Here is a 16,520-nt window from a genome sequence, read left to right as displayed (position 1 = left end):
GACCACAATGGGATCTCTGTTGCACTGAGCAGAGCCAAAACCAAACTGCTCTTCATGAGACATGACCCGTCGCTCGACCATTAAGACTAGGCTCCGTGTCTGGGTTTGCAGTTTCTGCACTTTGAGGTTCCTGAGGGTTGCCTTAGTGGGCTGTCCAATCCTGTGCTGGGACAGTGAGGTTGCTTTACAAATATCCTCAGTAGTGTAAGATCTCCAGCTACAGCCGGGCAACACAACATTTTGTGCCAGTGCTGGCCAAACTTTTCCTCTCGATTCTAAATTTGGTGCAGTGGCCTTGGCTGTATGACGTGTCACGGAGTTCTTTATCTAAAGAAGTAGCTGTCAATCCCCACATCCTCTATTTCATGCATTACTGTCCATTGTTCTCCTCACAGGAGAATAGCCGTCACAGAAGGAAGGCGGCCTTGTGCTTCGTTATTCTAAATTGAGGCCAAAACTGTGCTCATCAAATTGGAGCAGGAAAAACGACTTGGCATTCAAGAATGGAGTTTATGTTTAATGGTGTCAAAATATAAACCTTTATAGACACAGTTGGATGAAAATTGAAGTAATTAAAGTATCAAAGAGGCTGGGAACTTAAGGAAAATTCAGCTCAACAGAAATGGCCACTCCTTTTTACTAAATAGAAATATACATATTATATAGATGATGATGATGGCTTGGAATGATGCACTTTCTCAGATCTGATGTGAGTGGGCCTCTTGTTTGGTTTGGCATGCTGGTGCTGTGCTAAGCCAAGCCAGTGTCTGGGGAGCAGTGCTGGCTGCACGGTCATGGTGGAGGGATGGTTTCTTCTCTGCACAGTGAGCTCTGTGACTGGGCAGTGTGAGGCCCTTTCACGTGGACTCGTAGCCGTTAAGCTCGGGGTCCATTGTGGCCTCTCCGTGGGCAGCATGCCTCTCGTCATCCCCTCTGATTGATCAGCACAGCTGTTTTTCTTTCCCCTGGAATGGAAAAGCAAACTGGGACACTTTTGATTCCCTGAGCTTTGCAGGCCTCCGGGTGCACTCATGGGGATAGATGGCCCTGAAAGTTTTATGGAGAACTGTTGGCTGAGAGAGATGGACCTTTTTACAAGTTGTTGGTGTTTACGAAGGTGGTTGAGCATAATGTCAACATTCCTAAAGTTGTTGTCAAGGGAATGATATGAATAACTGCCCCTTGATATGTTCGTGCCAACAAAAATAGACATGTTAGCATATATTTTTGTAGTTTTACACAGTACAACACCCACATTTTAGTGTAGTGATTACCAGGGGTGGATTGGGTGATCGTGAATCATAACTGTTAGGCTGCAGAAATGACATGTGGAGAGTAACTCTTCTGCACTGACATACCATAAATGCTGACATGTTAGATTTATGGTCTATAGTCATTTGTGGACATTCCTGTTGAAATATATGTGGCAGTTTTCCATCGCTATACAGAGTACTCCAGTATTCAGTACAGTTGGTTTAAATCTGTGTGAAATGTGAGAGTGGAACATATTGTTGTGATGCTGTGAGACTACTTACAGTTAGAGCTCTGTTATCTTTGTGGGAGGAACTGTAAAAAAACCCAAAAAAACTACAAAAATGTATTTATAAAAATTTGATCGGCAGTCTTGTTTACATTCAGCTCGTCTTGACTCTTACTGTAACCCCACCACACATTTTTTTTTCTTTTTTGGCGCATGTGAAGAGAGTCATCTCGCCAACCATGAATTGGAAGTCCAGTGATTTTTAGTCCAACCATAATGAACTCCAGATGTCTAATGAGCTTGATATGCTGATTCAGTCAGAGCCTTGTGGGGAATTTTATAGGGATAAAAATGTGTTGCTCACAGCACCCTTTGTGTATAAAACACTATGCAGACATATTATTGACCTATTCAGTTTTGGTAGCAGTGAGTCTCTCTCTCAGGCCACCTACACTAGAGATCTTACTTCATTACTTTTAGCTTCAGGAATCATTTGTTTATTAAACTAAAACTGCAGCACTTAATAACTGTTTCACGATCTGTTTCTGTCAAGCATGTTTTGCAGCACCCAGTATGCTCATCCATTCAGAGGTGTATCAGAATGCTGCTCATTCGATATCCAATGTTTCTTGGCAGTACTGTATGTTTAGAATCATCCTCTTATCTTGTTTTCTATGTTCTTCATTTAATCTTGTACAGTTTGATTGTGTGTGGCCATGGTAAATGAGTAGAGAGTAGAGGAGCTATTAGGACCAAAGTCACAAAAATCTATTCCTTTGTTCAGTGTCACTGCTCTATATAAGCCTATTCTACAAATGTCTATGTATAAACCCTGAGAAAAATGAGCTTGACTTGTAAAGAATTGCATGCTGCAGCATAGACTGGAGTCCCGTAAGACTTTTGCATCAGTATTTTGGAAAAACAAAACAGAACACGAAGTTAGCATGCATTTAGATTAAAAAGAAAATTACCTTTAAGTCTTAATTGTCTTAGATTATATGCACAGGTATAGTCTCAGCACATTGTTTTAGTCATATCATTATTGGAACCAGGACTGTAGTCGGAGATGTAAGACCTTTCATAACGCAGGGGCAGTCGGACATGAGCCAATAAAAAAGGTAAAGAATGTTAATTACATGATTTTTTTAATTTTTTTTTTTTTTTTGTTCCAAAAAGATGTCCTGTGTTTAACCATGTATTGTGTTTTATTTGTAACAGAATGTGTACACAGTAATGCACCATTGCTCAGACATAATTACAAGGCAGGGATCTATCAGTAACAGTGGATAACGAGTAGGTTACTCTTCGCCTCAGGCCTTTGCTCAGGACCTCCACCAGTGCCCACTGCTGGATAGGAAAAAACCTACACAGCTCTGATTATTACCAAGCCCAGAATGTCTGGTGTCCCCCGCCTCATTGTAGTGCAGCACTCATGTCTGAGGTGGAGACAGTGAATGAGCAGTTACAGCACTTTCTTACAGCAGCAACTGTCTTCCCAAAAGTAGCTCCTCTAGGCATCACTCCTATGTGCTGCTGGCCAGTGCCCTGTAATTGAAGCTGCAGGGTGGTAATGATGATGCACAGTGGCTTGGTTGGAGCCAGACTGAAGACTCCTCTGCTGGCACTGTCCCCAGTGTTTCCCATGGGTCTTTATCTGAAACAGCTGCCTTCACTTTATTTTGGCATTTTATGCTTGTTGTGTCTAAAATGGATAAACTCTTGATTGTGTTTAGAATGATTTTTTTTCTTTTGTAACAGTTTTTATAATGCACTAAGGCTTTATCTCTAATATTGGTAAATGAATACGTCCCATTTATAGTTGCCCACAGTTTTGTTTTGCAGAGATCAGCCACAACAGTAAAATCACCTGCCTTCTAGTGGGTTGATTACTGTTATGTGCCAAAGCAACGCTGATCACATATTAGGAGTATATAAAAGTCTTTCAAAGGTGTATGTAGCCACTGCAGTGTCTCAGGCGTTTTTGGATTCTGCATTCTGAATCTTCAATTAGTGTTTTGGCTGCTGCTGTGTTTTTTCTGTTTTTTGTTTTCTTTTTTGGAGACAGACATTACCACCACACAGGCCAGGCCAAGGCCAACATACCAGTTGCCAACCATCTTGCCAGAGAAAAATATTTATTTTCTAGCTGGTGGGTTGCTGTAGGTTATTGGTAGTTACTGTGAAATGGATTTGTAAAGGCCTAGAGATCAGTCAGCGGCTAGAGAGAATTTTGTGTTCTTTGACCGGTTGGCAAGTCATTGTGGGAGGTTGCTAGCAAATGTTACAAACACCCACAAATTATTTGCTGATCAGTAAAACTGATCAGTTAAAGTTGCGACTTTTGAAGTGTGTTGGTTGAGAAGAGGGAAAGAACAGTGTCCATTTCTGGTTTGCAGCAAACTTCTTGTAGTTTCACTACAGCAAAAAACTACAGGCAGCCACAACATTTATTTTACCTGGTGACAGCCAGCAACCTATGTAGTGACATGAGGGTCATCAAGCCTGTGTGACTGAGGCCTAAGCTCTTAGCTAGTGCTATTAAGCTGGTTTAACTTTGGATGGGTACAATCCACAGATATAAATGTATGCTGATTATTCCTAACTAACATTACTAATAAACATTTGCCAATGCACCCAGAAGTGTCTTGAAAAAACACAATCGTGGATGCTGGCAGCAGATCTTTTGGGTCTTGTAGGTTGCCAGTTTGGCCCTTCATAGACTGGGTTGGATCAGGTGCACCTGTCAGAAGGGGACCAACAGATCTCCATCTGACCAAGGCTGGAGAACTTTTTTGTGTTGTGCATGTTCTGGTTGAGACCACTTGTGTCACTTAATAGTGTGTGGTTATGCTTTATGTGAAAGAACATTAAGGTGAATGGTACTTGCCAAGGTAACATCTACATGAATGTCAAGACTAAAGAATGTAGGTTTTAATACAATGTATACTTTGTAATATGTGAGTTTCTGGGGCACCAGTGTTTGTATTTTCACATGTTAAAATCAAGCTGAATCCCATAAATGTCGGGTCAGTTTTTGCTGACGCACAAGGGTCTTCTCTGTTTCTTTCCCCAAGCATGCTGGGATAGGCTCCAGCCCCCTCTCCCCTGCCATGGAAGATGTGAGTGTATAAAATGGATGAACGATGAAAATAAACAGCAGGTTTCAGCACAACCTTAAGCTGCCATGTTTTCCACAGTAAGACAGATGTGGCCCTCCGTCTTACTGCTGCAAAGGGCCTCATCATACATAAAATTAGAGATTTTAAAATCAAGACATTTTAAATGCTGGAGTTTATTTTGTTTTGTGTTGGTATTGGCTGTTTGGGCATTATATTAAATATCATAGAACTTCAAGCATGAAAAATGGTTAACACTGAAATGGAAAAAGCACATAGAAAAACCCAAATTCTGAAACCTTGCATGTTACTTTGGCAAAAAACATTGTTTGTGTTGGACCAATGGGACGTGGATATCCAATCTGTTCTCCAGGCAGATTTTGTCTGTGTGCATTTGTATGTACAAACACACCATAATAAGCTAAACAGTATACCTAAAGAGGATATATAGTGCTCAATAGCTTGATATGTTATTTTAAATGCAGTACAGCATTCCAGCAACTTGCCCTAATGATCTTGGGATTGTTGACTATGAACTCCTGATTACAGTTCAGCGCAGCTTTAATCAGAGCTTCCTCTTCTTGCCAGCCACTGGAACCACAAAAAAATTGGCTGATGATATTCTCCGCTGGTCTCTTCCATCTGTGACCATTCTCTCATCCAAGAAAGAAAATAGGCTTTCCTCAGCTCACCCGTATTTCTTCTTGAGTTTTCTAGTACATGAAACATGGGGGCATTGTTGGCACTGTCATGATGCAGTTCCCCAAATGCACTGTAGAACTGAGATCACTGTGTGTAATGGTTCAAAGGCTTAAAATGCAACAGTGATGATCTGGAAAAAAGCATATGCAGGAAGCATTGGTTAAGGCTTTGCTAGTCATGCAGCAGTTACCGCTATAAAATTCTGGCACTGGATTTCGCAGAATGGATTGTGGTGATGGGAGAGCTGCTCTGGTTGTGCAGACAAAGTTTTTTTGAACTTTCTAAGGTCAAGCTCAGTCACAGCTGCATACTCCCTGTCACAGTGGAGCGCATGTGTTTTTTCTTTATCCCTTTTGTTTTTCTTTACTTCATTGCATTCCTCTTGAGTCTCCGAGCCGAGCTGTGATTCTTATCCCTAAATTCTTATGTTGGAATGCATGAAGATCCACATTCAGTAGCTGGACACTTATGTAACATATATTTGGTTTGTATTAGAATAGATTCATCGGTACATACTGCTTGGCTTCACTAGGTCTTTAAGAAAGAATCTATACATATCCCTCCAGTACATTCCCTAGAGATTTGCTCAAATAAAGACAGCATGGATGTCTCTATTCGTGCATAGTGATAGTATGAAATATATGATGTTCTGAGCCTCTGCCTTTTGTGGTGGGTTTATCCTGGGAGGAATCATGGGGAGCCATCCCAGTGATCATTTCTGGTAAAGGCTTCCTGGCATCCGCCACTAATCTACCCACTCACTAAGGAAAAAGAGCAGGAAAATTGGACTCGATTGAGAACAGAGACATTGTTCAAAGAGTTTCTGAATTGGAAGCGGGTGCTGGCATTGGGCACACAAATCTTTGACTCCATCCATGCTATTTGTTCAGTACTGAGCTCTTGCATCAGCTCCAGCTTGACTTTCAGATGTGTGCTGGTTCAAAAGGTTGGGTGGAGCCACTTTGCTGTGAAGCCCATGTAACACTTGTGCCAGCTGGTGACATTTGAGGGAGGGGGAAAAAAAAATCGGTGAGCTTTATTGCAAAAGCTGTACTCTTGGGTTGTCTGTGGGCTTTGCGATTTCTAGCACAAGATCTCCTGCACACAGTGCAGGAGATGAAATGAAGTAACCGCTTTATTTCACAAGTAAACTTCAGTAGGAATATTGCAGCATATGTGATCAACAAGTATGACTGCTAATTAATCTGAGCTGTGCCAAGTAGTCATGAGGACTTAAAATACCAGTTTTGAAAAGACAGCAGTGAAATAACTGCCAGGTTTCTTTTTGCCACAGGTTGGCTAGTCCATTATCCTTGTTGAATGATATTCACCAGGAAATAGTCGGACCACATGTAACACATGTACTGCTCTAAATCATAATCAAGCTTTCAGCTTCCAAGTTCAGGATTGGGAAATATAATATGGCATTTTGATGATTCTGTCTTAACTCTGTACTGCATATTTCTTTTCCTGAGCTAAACTAACATGCTGAGGAATGAATTTCAGGAGTTTTTTTTTTTCAACCCATACTGTTAGAGTAAAGATGGAAAAATCAACCTTTAACTTAATGGTGGAACTGCTGGATCACCTGTAGGTACTTAGCGCCCTCTTCTGTCAAAAGTCAAATATTTTTCACTTGACTAAGATTTCTCAATTTCAGTATTTGTACTGTAAGTGTTCATTTTGACTGATTTGTGTGATGCTGCTGTTTAACTACAGTAACTACAGATGAATAATCATCAGGTTTGTACAGCATCTGGAACCTATTAAAGTACAAGCTGGCTCTGAGTTTCTCTTCAAACCAGTTTTCCAGTTAGTACCAAACACCTGTTGCTACACCATCAGTCATCTATCAGCTGTGGGAGTGGAGCACACCTAAGACTGTGCATGATTATCAAGATGAAACAATGTTAATTTAGCTTGCTGAGATTGAAATGGATCAGCAGGAACAACCAGTAAAAGGAATGTCGGTGTGACTCAAGCTGTCAAAACTTTGACAGCACAGTGAATCACATTAAACAATGCAAGCATGTAGCTTATTTGGTACTTGAAGTTGAAACATTTGTCTAAAATCCGATGAAGGTTTCAATTAGATCTCGCCTGGTTTGATCTTGACTGAATGTGTCTTTCAAAAGATATAATTTTATTTCAGGTTTTCATATTTAGAGTTTCTGGAAATATGGACGAACTGCCTTCAATACCAAAACACTCCTTGGTGGAGAAGCTCTTCAGAATCTCACCCACTGAATTCCTGTCTCTGAATGGAGCAAAACACTTGGTGTGTCTCTTATGTTTAAATTGCATCATTTCATACATTTTTGCTCTCTCCTTCTCCACAGGACTTCTCGCCTTCAGACTACAGAAACAACTCTGTGTCCAACACAACTCCACAAGGACGCTTCTCACCCCAAAGTCCCACTGAGCGTGACGTACCAGTGTCGCCTCATCGCAGGTAAATGTTACACTTTTACTCCAACATAATTAAAACCTACTTTTGACTCCTATACACACACAGGATTACCACACCAAATGGATTGTTCTCTTTTTCTGAGAGCAAACCGGGACTCTTTCACTTTTTTAGGCTTAAAATTTAGGTGCACGCTCAAAGGAAAAACCCGACTTGGTTTACAGTGGCTGTGTTAAGCCGTGGTTGGCATTTTGTGGCCATAGTTGGGAGTTAACTTGGTCAACTTTGTGGGAACATTCTGTCTTTAAGTATGAAAATTATGTTAATCATGTGTTATGGCCTTCACAGTTCCCAACTTTTAATGCAGCTGGGAATCTACTGGTTTTGTGTAAACAGTGCTTCCACCACATCCATAACCAAGATGTTCTGGAGGAACATGGAGGCAAAATATTTTACAACAGCAGTTGGTTGACGATGGCTTTTCCTTTGATTTGATTCTCTGGTTTTTCTTTCACATGATAGCTTGATATCAAACTACTCGAGGGCCCCCTTAGAGGACAATGCACAACAGAACCTAAAGCTTTAACATGTACTACAGCGTAAGTTTGTTTCCTGTCTAATTGGAGTATACACAGTTTCAATGCAGTAATTTAGTGCCACCTATAGGCCTGTAGAGGCTGCACCTGCACATTCCACCATCACCTGGTACCTCATTTATAACTGTAAAGCTGCAAACATGGCATGAAAGTGGGTACTTGCAGACCATGCACACATGTATTTTGAAATTTTGGAAAACTACTAAAACGGGTGGTAATCATCGAACTTCTTTATTATTATTATTATTATTATTATTATTATTATTTGTGGGCGACCGTGGCTCAGGGGGTTGGGAATCGCATCTGTAACCGGAAGGTCGCCGGTTCGATCCCTGGGCTCTCTGTCCTGGTCGTTGTGTCCCTGGGCAAGACACTTTACCCTACTTACCTACTGGTGTTGGCCAGAGGGGCCGATGGCGCGATATGGCAGCCTCGCTTCTGTCAGTCTGCCCCAGGGCAGCTGTGGCTACAACTGTAGCTTGCCTCCACCAGTGTATGAATGTGAGAGTGAATGAATAGTGGTATTGTAAAGTGCTTTTGGTGCCTTGAAAAGCGCTATATAAATCCAATCCATTATTATTATTAGATTTTTATAGAGAGATTTGTATTTACATTTGTGATCCTTCTCAAATTTTGTACTTTATCAAATAAATAATTACATCCAAATTATAATAACAATTAAGGCTATTTGCATTACACTGTGTTAGTAGTAAGACACTTATTATTACCTCTACAGAAGTGAAAATAGTTTTATCTGATTGCATCAGTGATCTCATCTAGAAAAATTCTTTCAGTTTCTCAGTTGTTTCCTCATTTTTAAAATCTCTGTCAAAATGCAGATTAGCTGAGAAATCTGCCAAACCAGTTCCTTCATTTAGAGTAAAACAGTCAGCTTGTGAATCTACTGATATTGTCCAGGTGGTTCTCGATGTTTACTGCTTTTTGCTGAAACATTTGGAGTCAAATGAACCTTTGGGAAACACCTCATCACCTCCCTCAGCAACACTTTAGTTTCTTGTTTCCTGCCTCACCCTCTCTGATTAGGTGATGTAGCTGTAATTTGATTCTGTTCCCACTGTGCAGGTGCTGCCCTCCTAAGCATTGTTTGGAATATTTGTTGTCCCAGAAGAAATTGGTGTTTTCACTTCAGTCTCTCACACAATCCTTTCTGTCAGCACGCTCACGGTGGCTGTTTTTTCTTTCCCCTCCTCAGTGCACGATAGTTGACTTTGGACTTTAGACCCAAGTCCAGCTGGACTAACCATAGCTAGTGATGTGTCAGCAGCTGTAGTCAGACCCTTCCCAAAAAAGATTGATTTTTGCTTCTCCCCCTAATTGGCCCCCAGTCTAGAGCTAGCACAGAAAGTCTCTCCCTGTTCTTTCCAGCCAATCACAGACTCTGTAACACCCATTTTCCCACCCCTTCATGATGCATGGCCAATGAGTTTCAGCTAAAGGCACACCTTTCAGTCACTCTTGCATTTTCTGTGCCGTCTGGTTTAGATAGAGGTGTGTGCTCTTCATCTGCTTGTGTGTCAATATTGTTTGTTCTTTTGTATGTTGGTATGTTTGCTGAGTTGCTCTAGCACTGTTAAAAGGACAAGGACTTTAGCTGGAGTTGTTCTTCCCCACTTTTTTCACTCTCTTTGTCTCTTTTTTTCTTTTTGAGGTGAGTCTCGTCATCTTATGTTTTGCTGTTTTTAATTCCTTCTCTCCATATGTTTTGACTTTGGTTTAGATGTTGTACTTCAAGGAAACCAGTTCAGAAATATGGCTGGAATTTAGCTTTGTGATCTTAGATGTTTCGACTACATGCAGCTATGCCTTGGGTCTCATTGTTGCTCGCGTGAGCCAAGTCTGGATACAGAAACCAGCAGCACATTTGTCTTGGCCACTGATATATACATGTGAGAACATTGGAAAGCGCAATTCCCAAGAGTTTTGTGGAATTAGATTTAAAAGTGATAGTTGTTTTAATGTGCTTGCACTAATAATCTGTGTGCTTGACTGCTTGTTCAGATGAGTGTTATTTTCTCTGACCATAAGTCCTGTTATTTGTATTCTTTTACCTAGAATTTCCATTTGTTTTGAGATGGCATGTCATGAGGGATGGTGAGGGAAAGGAAAAGGGGAAATGGCTTGCTTAGGGTGGAGCTGAGCATGTGGAAAACTTGGAGAGGTCTGAGAGGTCTGTTTTCAATTTGAACCATGTTCACTGATGCAGAAGAAAGGGTCTGAGCATTTGTTTCATTCACATACTTGTTGCTATGTCTGTTTGCCCTTGTTTGTGGCAGCCATGTTCACTAAGGGGGAAATGGGCTTTGCATACACAGAAATGTATCTTATGAAAATTCTCTGAACATGTTCATTTAAAACCATTACTCATCTTTGCAGCTGGACAGTGAACCTGAACCTAAAACCCAAGAAACCAGGACTGTTTCCTTTTTCAATGGCCACGTCTGTCTCTTTGCCTCAGCCCAATTCCAGTTTAACAAAGTTGTCTAGTCTCATAATTTGAATTATCAGTCACGCAAACTGATTTGTTTTTTAAAAGCAACACAGTCACAGATTTCTCATCTTGAATCTGCTTTAAACTCATAATAATTGAATGTATAGAGCCAGGCTACATGAAGTTAAAAAATGTTACAAATCTGCCAAAACCCAGCAACACGCTAACTGTAATGTTGTTGTACAAAAAAAATAAATAAAAAGGCTTTATAGGTTCACATCTGTATGTTAAATCACAACAGTGTTGAATGAAGTTGAGGGCTTTGTCTTCACACCACAGGTGTCAGTTAAAGCATAAATATCTCTGCAGTAGGTGACAACAGGTGGGACAGTCAGTCAGGTTGGGTTATTCTAGCTGACAAAATGGCTCCTATTTGAAGTAATCAAATCGCACCTAGTCTGAACAGTGTGTACCTGGCCGACTGGTTCCACATGACTGAAAACACTCCCTCCAGACAAACACACATACAGGAACAAAATTTTGTGTCTTACCAATGTTCTGCCAATCTACATTTTAGCACATGGGTTTCCTCAGCTCGGGTTGCTTGGAAGACGGAGCTTTTATCTGTTAAGTAATAATCATTCAGCTCACAGTGTCTAATCCCCTTTGATGGAAGCTTCTTCTCCCCTCCTGCCCTTAACCTGAAGCTGAAATTGCAAAAATGCAGAGTTTGAAGTAATTTTCTATGCCTGTGTACCAGCGACAACAGTGGCTGGAGGCGTCATGTGTTTGAGTTGTCAGTCTGTATGTACGTGCAGGGATTCTCATGAACATGTGTCAGGTCACCTCGAGGGATTTTATAAAAATTTGGCACAGATTTGAAGTTGACCTCAGGGCCAGTGCAGCTTGTCGAAACACGTTTTTCACCACAACTCAAGAATTCATGGGCTAATTTCACAAGTTTCTAATGGGATAAAATGATGTGATGACATTTCATTTTGAAAAGGCCAAAGGTCACACCTTCACAAAAAGAGACACGCAACTGCGGGATCTCATGTTTCTTGGCTGTTGGAGAGGCTTTTGAATCAACTTTGTACTTGGTGCTGTTATTTTGTGCTACAGATTATGTAATGCACAAGCCTCTCTTATTACTACTTTGTTAACTGGTTTTAACTAATCAGAAGTTTTCTAAAAAAAAAAAAAAAAAACGCTTTTCGTTAAGCTCTTTATTTTATTTTATTTTTTTTCTTTAAGGATTTTAGATTTGAGATGTGGCTCTCTCAGTTAGCCTTTTGCCCTCCTTGTTTCTTCCTTGTAGCTGTTTGCTGAGTTAACAACAAGACAGCAAAGTATGGTGTTACTGGTGGAGCAGGTTGAGCATTAGTTTGATATTGTTTGAATTCTTGTACAGAGTTGCTATTAATGTAGAAATAAACATGCCATTTTATATAGAAATCATACCAGATCATACTTGTATGGCTTTTCTTGGCATCAACTAGTAATTTCCCAAGAACCTTCCTGAAATAACAGTAATCCCCTGATCAATAAATTCAACAGTTCCCACTGTAATATCATATTTTAAATTTTGATGAGAGGGGAGACTTCTCTGGTTTGGTCTGGGTGTTGTCTCTGCTATTGTACAATGTTGGAGCTGTTGAAGCAGTCGTTGGAAGTACCTGCCAATATAGATTGATTTAGGAACAAATATGGCAGAAATCTCATAAATCAGATAAGTTGTTTTACCATTTTAGATTGGATAAAAGCGCTGTTCTGAGCAACAGCTAAAGAAGTTCAAACTTAGATGGGCCTCTTAGTTGGCTCTTTACAAACACACTTCTGGTGAATCTGCAAATGCATGTGATGAGTTGCAAATATGTGTGTGGAGAGAGTTACCCTTAACTCAAAGCTTTGATTTGCCCTGAGCTTATACTCACAGGCTCATGTGTCCTGCTCTGCCTGCACTCCGTCAGAGTGTAATACAGCAAACATTCATAATGAGCAGCACTCAGTTTCAGTTACTATTAAAAAAATACTTTTACATCTACATAGAGGAACCAACTGATATCCGATAAAGTTTGCCTTCTGCCTGCAAAACTGCAGCCAAAACACTCAACACAAACTTGTGCAAATTGCAACACGCCAAAGTGCAGCAAAAATCAAATGTACAAAAGAGAGCCGGAGAGGCCTGCTTTAAGTTATTATTGGTGACTTGGTTTTATGTCCATCTATTCAGTCATAATACAAACTTTAATGCTTTAATATCACCGTATCATACACATTTATATATTTTTAATCATATATAAATGAATAGATCCTATACTGATTATTATTATTGGCTTGTTTTACAGCAGTCCCAGTTCTGACTTTGCCATGCAGAGGTTCGACACAGACTCAGAGGTGTACAAGATGATCCAGGAGAACAGGGAGTCCCGCAATCCACCTCGTCAGTCCAACACCTTTAAAATGCTGCAAGAGGTCCTGGAGGCTGACGAAAAAGGTGAGACGCTCATTCATCCAAAGAGCATCCTTTATAGACAAAAGTGCACATTGTTTCATAAATATAAAAGTGTGTGTGTATGTTAGAACACACAAGAAAGTGGCAGTAGGTATTAGTTGAGCACAAAAGGGCTTTGTGACTGCAGAGATTTTATCCATGTGGACTGGCTGCTTTGAGACTTATTTTCTGCATCTGTCAGCTATATCAAGTACTTTATAATTCACTTCCTCTCTTGTTTCTGTTTGCTGCCCACATCTCCATCTTGAAACCATCCTTGACAAATGTGCATCATTCAGAACCATATGCACTTCCATATGTTTGTCATGAGGAGCGCAACTCTGCAGTGTGTGGGTCATAAAAATGTTATCATGGAATACATCTGTCTGATTCCCCTTTGGCTTTGATCTTTGGCAGTGAAAATAAATCCAGATAGTGATAACATTCTTTCATGACGTGATAATGGCCAGTATTTGGAAATTTCATATAGCGTGTCCCATAGGCGACGACCTTGTGATGACAGTTACCGGAAACATAAACAAGCTGCACTGACAGAGGACAGTGAAGACAAACAGAGTGCTGATGTGTTGAGCAGTGAGACGCAGCGTGTCAAAACTTCATCATGAGCAACTCTGTGTGTGTGTTTTTCTCCAGAGGCAGCTCTGAGGTTTCCAGGAAATCTTTCACCAAATGCCCCCAAAGCAACCACATCAGTGGGAGGAACCAGCAAATACCACACCTGCGAGAGGTGTGGTACCAAAATTGTGTAAGTCTGTGGTCACCTGCAGTTACATGCTTAATTGGATAACATAGCCGTTGATATAAGAATATATTTGTGTCTCAGACTCAGAAGATTTGATGCTGGTTTGTTTTACTTATAAATCTGCAAATGATGCTACACAATTACAAAACCTTCACACTTGAGCTGTGGTACATGAGACTTCTAGACCTGCCAGCCCAACCAGATTGAGCTATTATGGACAAAAGGTGTTTGCCTTGGTGACGGGAGTCAGACTTCCGCTCCCCTCTTATGCGCACCACTCAGCCCTTTATGGTAGAGTGACCGAAGAGAACGGGTTCCTCAACAAAAGACAGAAGACACTGTGCTTATAGTTCAAAAGCAAAATACTTGGGTCTTAATGAACAAAGATTTAAGTATTTGGCTGCAAATGGTAATATTTATCTGGAACTGGAAGACTAGTCAGGATAGAGAAGTGTGTACATGACAAATACAAAATCCTTTTCTGGAGGGAATTCTTTTTTATTCTTATTTTTTATTTATTTGAGGCTTCACGTGTTTATAGAATATAATACTATATATATATAATATACTACTTAATCGTTATCAGATTATCATAAAGATGTATATGAGATCAGGATATGAGTTGCCGTGAAATCAAAACACTGATTTTAAATGACCTGACCTCCAATTTGAGTCATACTCTGAAGGCCATGAGCCTCTTAACATGACCAGAATAAACTGGTGAAACTGAAATATGTGAATGAATGCTTCTGGTTTACCTGGTGCACAACACTGCCATTGTGGTCTGCTGTGTAAAGATTTGTGGGGGAAAAATAATAGACAAAATTTCAAATGGAGTCTGAAACATCAATTGTAGACAGTTCAAGTGGGTCTATTAACTGTTTTGTTTTAGCATGGTGATTATTTGATCTAGTCCGTTTTCTTGGTGCCTGATTGCGCTCATCTCTCCGCAGCTCACAGGCCGTGCGCATCAACGACGATCGATTCCGCCACCCCGAGTGCTACACGTGCACAGATTGCGGTCTTAACCTGAGTATGCGAGGTCACTTTTGGATTGGAGATGTGATGTACTGTGAGAAGCACGCCAAAGAAAGGTACCAGGGCCCGGGCAGCTCCCCCCCAGCCACCGTGTCCCCTCACCACTGAGTCTGCCACTCCACCCCTGCCTCACTGTGGACACAGAGGGCCGCCTGTTTGGCTTAAATATCCACCTCATCTGACTGAGTTTTAGATCTTGGGAAGATACACGGAGGTGGAGATGAATCAACAATATGGTCGAGGATGCTCTTTTCTGATCACATTTAACCATACTTTGCAGTAATATAATACACTTTGTTGCCTTCTTTGTAAATGTATGAGAAATGGGGCTTTGTTTGTCTTTTCTTTTCTTTCTTTCTTTTTTTTTTTTTTTTTAAATTAACCAGCCTCCGTGCCATCTTTAGGTTATTCTTACGCCTAATGATTCACAGTTGCCATGGACTCAAGCCACATGACATTATGCTAAGGCCAGATTTACAAATCACCACTGCTTTGGACAAACTCAACAGGGCTGACTCTGAGGATCAGGATCTTCATTTAAATTGTCTGCTGACACAGTGGGATCAAAAGCAAACCTACACTGCATGCCTTTTTAAAAAATGTAATGTACACAGATAGTGCTGTGTGGGTGTGTATGTGTGCATACTTTCTCATGCAGGGGTGTGGCGGCTTCTTCAGGCCTTCCCTTCATCTGTGGGTGTGTGTGTGTGGGTGTGTGTGCACATGTGAGAGTGAGAGGCAGAAAGGAAGAAGGGAAAGGGTGTTCACACTGTTACAAACACAGGAGTTGCAAATTTAGTATCAGGCCAAAAGCCCCTGAGTTTTTCTGTATTTCTTTTGTAATCTGAATTTATAAATAATGAGGGGATTTTTTGTGGCTGTTTTTGTTACCTTTTGAGGGACTAGAGTTTCATTTAATATGCAAATATTTTTGATGTTTGTGATTGAAATGTATTCTATAATGTAGATCACTTAAAATGCATAATGTATGCACAGGACATATAGTGTGAAAAGAATCGATGATGCTACACTTACAGCAGTACTCAGAGATGCACTATAATGTTCACATTTCATGTGGCACTTAATAAATTCGCACAACCTGAAGCTTCCTCAGCGATAATAACTGTTTTGCAGTTGTGTGTACCAAAATGTGTATGTGTGTGTGTATGCAATGTTTTCCTGATGTGTTATTGTTTCTTTAATGTAACTATGTCTGCCAACTTGAAACATTTATTCTTCCAATATTAACACCAGAAAGAGTTTCGCCAAAAGTAGCACAGAAAAGAGTTTAACTGCTGCTGTAAGCTGGTTCTTTACCGCACATTTTTGAATGTAGAACAAGGTCTGTGACATACACAAACTGCACACATCTCTTTGTAGTAGAAGTTGTACAGATAGGTAGATTATTTAAATGCATTTTTGCATATTTATTATTCCACATATTATATCGCACACAATCTAGGGATTATGTTTGT

General features: G+C 40.4%; 1 protein-coding gene across 6 annotated transcripts in view; it reads left to right on the top strand.

Annotated features, from left to right (window-relative positions):
- The window catches only part of pdlim2 (PDZ and LIM domain 2 (mystique)), a 32,414-nt gene extending 16,218 nt beyond the window's left edge, over positions 1-16,196 (top strand). For 5 of the 6 annotated variants that reach the window (XM_040019827.1, XM_040019832.1, XM_040019829.1 and 2 more), the window contains 4 exons: positions 7,638-7,750; positions 13,099-13,247; positions 13,899-14,010; positions 14,961-16,196. In XM_040019827.1, coding sequence (XP_039875761.1) covers positions 7,638-7,750; positions 13,099-13,247; positions 13,899-14,010; positions 14,961-15,153 — 567 coding nt within the window. In that variant the 3' untranslated portion in view covers positions 15,154-16,196. The remainder of the gene's footprint in view (positions 1-7,637; positions 7,751-13,098; positions 13,248-13,898; positions 14,011-14,960) is intronic. The other variant, XM_040019828.1, reaches the window with a different exon arrangement.
- Positions 16,197-16,520: the final 324 nt, after the last annotated feature.

This window comes from Simochromis diagramma, unplaced genomic scaffold, assembly GCF_900408965.1.
Source record: "Simochromis diagramma unplaced genomic scaffold, fSimDia1.1 OVJJ01000822.1, whole genome shotgun sequence".
In the NCBI taxonomy this organism is placed as follows: Eukaryota; Metazoa; Chordata; class Actinopteri; order Cichliformes; family Cichlidae; genus Simochromis; species Simochromis diagramma.
Note: the sequence above shows the minus strand (reverse complement) of the source record. Positions and strands in the feature narration are given on the sequence as shown.